This window comes from Papaver somniferum, chromosome 4 (genome assembly GCF_003573695.1).
Source record: "Papaver somniferum cultivar HN1 chromosome 4, ASM357369v1, whole genome shotgun sequence".
Classification (NCBI taxonomy): Eukaryota; Viridiplantae; Streptophyta; class Magnoliopsida; order Ranunculales; family Papaveraceae; genus Papaver; species Papaver somniferum.
This window is the reverse complement of record NC_039361.1, coordinates 67,575,675-67,580,722: the sequence shown is the minus strand read 5'-3', so window position 1 is coordinate 67,580,722 and position 5,048 is coordinate 67,575,675. Positions and strand designations below refer to the sequence as shown.

The 5,048-nt window shown below is 34.1% G+C and overlaps 1 protein-coding gene across 1 annotated transcript; it reads right to left on the bottom strand.

Moving 5' to 3' along the window:
• Positions 1-1,376: 1,376 nt before the first annotated feature.
• Positions 1,377-3,005, bottom strand: LOC113272651. The gene is made up of 2 exons (XM_026522459.1): positions 2,207-3,005; positions 1,377-1,954 (listed from the first exon to the last, which is right to left on the bottom strand). Exons 1-2 carry the CDS (start codon positions 3,003-3,005, stop codon positions 1,377-1,379), a joined length of 1,377 nt encoding a protein of 458 aa, XP_026378244.1.
• Positions 3,006-5,048: the final 2,043 nt, after the last annotated feature.

Below are 5,048 nucleotides of genomic sequence, written 5' to 3'. Positions count from 1 at the left end.
ATTTCAAGCCCAGAATAAATACCTCTCCAGAGCCAAGAAGAGTCAACCTTTAGTTTATCAATGTGGATCAAGCTACCATTTCTCCCATATTTTTCTCTAAGGATTTGCATACAGAGAGAGTCATCATTATTACAAGCTTTCCAGGCCACTTTAGTTAACATGGCAGTATTAAATTGTTCCAGGTTTCTAAACCCTAAACCACCTAAGGCTTTGGGTATACTAAGATTACTCCATCCTAGTAAACAGAGACCATTATTATCACTATTCCCCTACCAAAAATGTTTTTGGATTGACTCCATTTGATCAATAAAAGTTTTTGGAATTCTGAAACATCCCATCTGGTAAGTTGGAAGAGCATCGAGGAAATGTTTTACCATTGTAGTTATAGCAGAATGATTCATAGTTTTACCTTTCCAAGTCTTAAGTCTTGCACCAAAAGACTGAATAAGGGGTTTAAAAGCTTTTATCTTATTTCTGCCTATTAACAAAGTAACTCCAAAGTATTTATCAGTGTCTTTCATTTCTTCCATCTTAAGTTCTCTAGCAAGAATCTCTTTATAACTAGGACTAATGTTGTGACTAAAATAGACACTAGATTTATCCAAGTTAAGAACCTGACCAGAGACACTACCAAAATAATCAAGCACATTCATGATACCAGCAATATTGTGCATGTCAGCTTTTGTAAAAATAAGAATATCATCAGCAAACATAAGGTGGGTAATACCTGGAGCATTCCTAGCAGCTTTTACTCCTGAAATTTGATGGTTAGTTTCAGCATTTAACAATAATCTTGATAGAAACTCCATACAAATAATAAACAGATATGGTGATAGGGGATCACCTTGTCTAATTCCTCTAGAGGGTTTGTAACCATGAGTAGGAGTACCATTCAAGAGTATAGAGATATGATTTGTTGAAATACACTGATTTATATAACCACAAAATTTCTCATTGAAACCAAAGCTTTTAAGAACTCCAAGTAAGAAAGGCCACTCTATCCTATCAAAATCTTTAGATAGATCAATCTTTAGATCCATAGTACCACTGTGTCCCTCATTGTGTTTATTGTATGAATCATTTCATGCACAACAATAATGTTGTCATGAATATGTCTCCCTGGGACAAAGGCTGCTTGATATGGAGCTATAAGATGTTTTTAAAAAGGCTTAATTCTATTAGAAAGAATCTTAGAGATCACTTTATAAATAGTGTTACATAATCCTACTGGCCTAAAGTCAACAGGTTTAATAGCACTATCAGTTTTAGAAATCAAACTGAGGTAAGTTTTATTAAAAGAATTTGGCATAAACCTTGTTTCAAAAAAACTTTGCATAACATTAACAACATCTTGTCCTACAATATACCAATTATACTTATAAGCCTGGTTGAAACCCATCAGGACCAGGAGGCCCCCAAGCATTCATATTCATATTCTTAATGGTTTGAAATATTTCATCACTGGTAGGAGGTCTATTAAGAAAAGAGTTATCATGTGTTGTAATGACAGTTGGGATGATATCAAAAGTAATATTAGTAAACCTAGGATTAGAGGTTTTACTGACCTGTTCAAAATGAGAAACAAGCATGTCCTCAATCTCAACATTATCATCAATCCAAGATCCATCATTATCACAAAGACAATCAATTTTTTTCCTAAACATTCTCCTATTAGCCAGGGTATGAAAATACTTAGTATTTTGGTCCGTATCTGTAATGAAAGTATCACCAAATTTTTGTTTGTAGAACTCAGTCTTAATGTTGAACCAATCATCTAGTTTTTTTTGTAGCAGAACAATGTTTTCATGCTGAGAAACTGAATTATGATTATTTTGGGCAGCTTCAAGTTGAGCTTGTAATCTATCAATATTTCTATCAATATCTCCAAACTTAATTTTGTTCCAGTGAGAAAGTTTTTTCCTAGTACTTTGTTGCTTAGCAATAAGTTGAAAACCTGCAGAGCCAGAAGTATTAGTATTCCAGGCTATAGTTTACTGATTTCTAAAAGCATGATGTTTCATCCACATTGCAAAAAATTTGAAGGGTCTCCAAGATTTGCTGCTTAAATTTTCTGGAATAAATAAAATAGGGCAATGGTCAGAGCCAGTCTGAACTAAATGATGAAGCTTAGCATGGGGAAAGGAAGTACACCAGTAGCTATTGCCTATAGCTATATCAATTGATTCAATTCTATACTTTCTATTACATGTTCCAAAGCTATTACTAGTCCAATTATAGTGTTTTCCAGTGTATCCTATATCCATCAAACTACAAGTATTCATTTTATGTTGAACATACCTATCTTCCACAGAAAAATTAGCATCCTCAGAGAACTCATGCATATGAAAATTTAGGTCACCTATAACCAGCCAAGGTTGGCTTATATTTTCACTAATCCTTTGTAGGTAATCCCACTGATATTTTTTCTTATCAAAATAAGTGGAGCCATACATAAATGTAATAAGTACTTCAGGTTTACTAGGATTAAGTTTACTGACCACATGAATCATATCATTAGAAACATCTTGAATCTCACAACTTATACCATCTTTCCACATAAATAAGATACCTCCAGCTAGGCCAACTCTGTCTATATGGACATAATTGCAGTAGTTCAGACAGTTTGCTAGGGAAATCATTCTTACACTATCTATCTTAGTCTCTTGTAGAAATAAGAAATCAGGACATTGTTTCTTGACTAGCACAAAAAGTTGATCCCTAGTAAATTTTTTAGCTAAGCCTTGAACATTCCAAGCCAAAATTTTCATATTTGAAAAAAAAAAGCAGTAAAAATAAGAAAACTGAAGTTGTAAATGGAGAGTTAAAAATTTAGTTACCACAGTTGCAGAAACCTCAGCCATTTCATGAGAGTACTCTCTTGCAGATGGTCCTCCTTCTTCATCCAAGTCATGCTCCATGCCATCAAAGTGTTCCAATCTATCAGTAGATCCAGTATTAAGACCAACATTGTTTTTATGAGCAACATGAGTGTTTCTGGGATCCATATTTTCTTCAACTTCTAACTCTATTCATAAAGACCTAAGCAATTGAACAACTCTTCAACTAGTTCTTTTGAAGTCATTTGAACTAGTTGTGAAGAAGATGAGTGCTTATATGGCTAACCATTGGTTAACTATTTGTGAACCAAATAAGTGTACACGTTTAGGTACGGTTACTCAAACCTAAATGAAATACATTTCATTTGTGTGTAACAAGCTAAGTTTCGATCTAACGGTTGAAAGATATTATCTTGGTAAAATCAGGTTTTTCATCTGACGGTGAATATTGAATGCTTTGTTACCAAGGTAACTTAGATTGCAAACCCTGATTTGAAAACTATATAAAGGAGACATCTAACAACTGGAAAAACTAAGCCCCATACCTCATGTGTGATACTAGTTGGTTTTACTAGAGTCGGTTCTCCTTTAACCTTAGGTTTCTTCTCTAGACCTTGTAGGTTAACGACTGAAAGACTTCATTGGGATTGTGAAGCCAGACGAAACTACTTCTCTTGTAGTTGAGCGATCTGATCTTTCCATTTTCTATCCCACGAGTTCAATTGAATAATTGACTTGAGATTATATATCTGATAGGGAAAGTTAAAAAGAAATCACAAACATCTTCGTCTCATCGTTTGTGATTCCGTAGTATTTAGTGTCGCTACTATATGATTTAGATTATTGTGAGGTGATTGATAATTCTAGGTTGTTTTTCGGGAATATAAGTCCGGGTTATTGATTGGTTCATGTTCACCTTGATTATATCAAAAGAACAAAACTCTTAGGTTTATCTGTGGGAGACAGATTTATCTATTATCATAGACTTTTCTGTGTGATACAAATTTGTTTATTAAAGTCTTCGACTTTGGATCGTAGCAACTCTTGGTTGTGGGTGAAATCAGCTAAGGGAATCAAGTGCGTAGCATCCTGCTGGGATCAGAGACGTAATGAGCGCAACTGTACCTTGAATCAGTGTGAGATTGATTAGGGTTCAAATACAGTCCATACTGAAGTTAGTTTGTAGTAGGCTAGTGTCTGTAGCGGATTAATACAATGTGGTGTTCAATATGGACTAGGTTCTGGGTTTTTCTGCATTTGCAGTTTCCTCGTTAACAAAATTTCTAGTGTCTGTGTTATTTCTATTCCGCATTATATTTTGTTATATAATTGAAATATCACAAGTTGTGCGTTAATATCAATCAATTAGAATATCCAACCTTTAGTTTTTGATTTAAATTGATTGACACTTGGATATTGGTCTTTGGTACCATCCAAGTTTATCTCTCTAGTATTTGATAAAGACTCGCAGATTTCCATTTGCTTGATTAAAGATCAAATCGAGAGATTGAGATATTAACTCTTTGATATACTTTTATCTAAATTGAGTCTGACTGTCTAGTTGATTTTATAGAATGTATATTGGAGTTAGTCCATACAGATTGCTAATCGAAATATTGGGTGAGGTTGTTAGACCCCCGCTTTTTCAATTGGTATCAAAGCAGGCAAACACGTTTAAGACCTCAAAAGTCTATGTTTGTAGCGATATGACTCTATGGACAAAGGTACTATCTCTGATAAACGTGTCACTAGAAATAAAGACTTTGTTTCTAATAGGTCTATCAAAAAGAAAGATCTGTCAATCTCGGTTATAGACGAACCTACTGTTCAAATGAAACAGACCAGTACTGACATGTGTTATCCTGATGAATCTAACTCTGTTTCTCAAGAGGAAACAGCTAGAGAGAGTAAACTAATTCTAAATCTTGTTAGAATTCAATCTGATAGATTCGAAAAGTTGAAAAAACATGTCAATTTTCTTCTTGGTGTAGTAAAAGACTGTGGCTCCCGTGAAAAGGCTTCTTATAAGGAAAAACCTGAAGTTCGATCAACTCGTATCTTACTTGAGGAAAAACTTAAAAATGATGATTTAGAAATTGAACATCTCTTGAGTAAACTCTCCATTCAAGGATGTTCAAAAAGGGCTTATATACCATCTACTTCTACACAAACTGAAAGAGCTCCAGTTTAAGAAGTAACTTCAGATTTTCT

Bases quoted from the DNA above. Each gene is read 5' to 3' on its own strand.
- LOC113272651 (XM_026522459.1), bottom strand. From the start codon at position 3,005: ATGGATCCCAGAAACACTCATGTTGCTCATAAAAACAATGTTGGTCTT. The intron at 1,955-2,206 runs GTAATAGAAAGT...CTGGCTCTGCAG, and splicing joins TAGTAATAGCTTTGGAACAT to GTTTTCAACTTATTGCTAAG.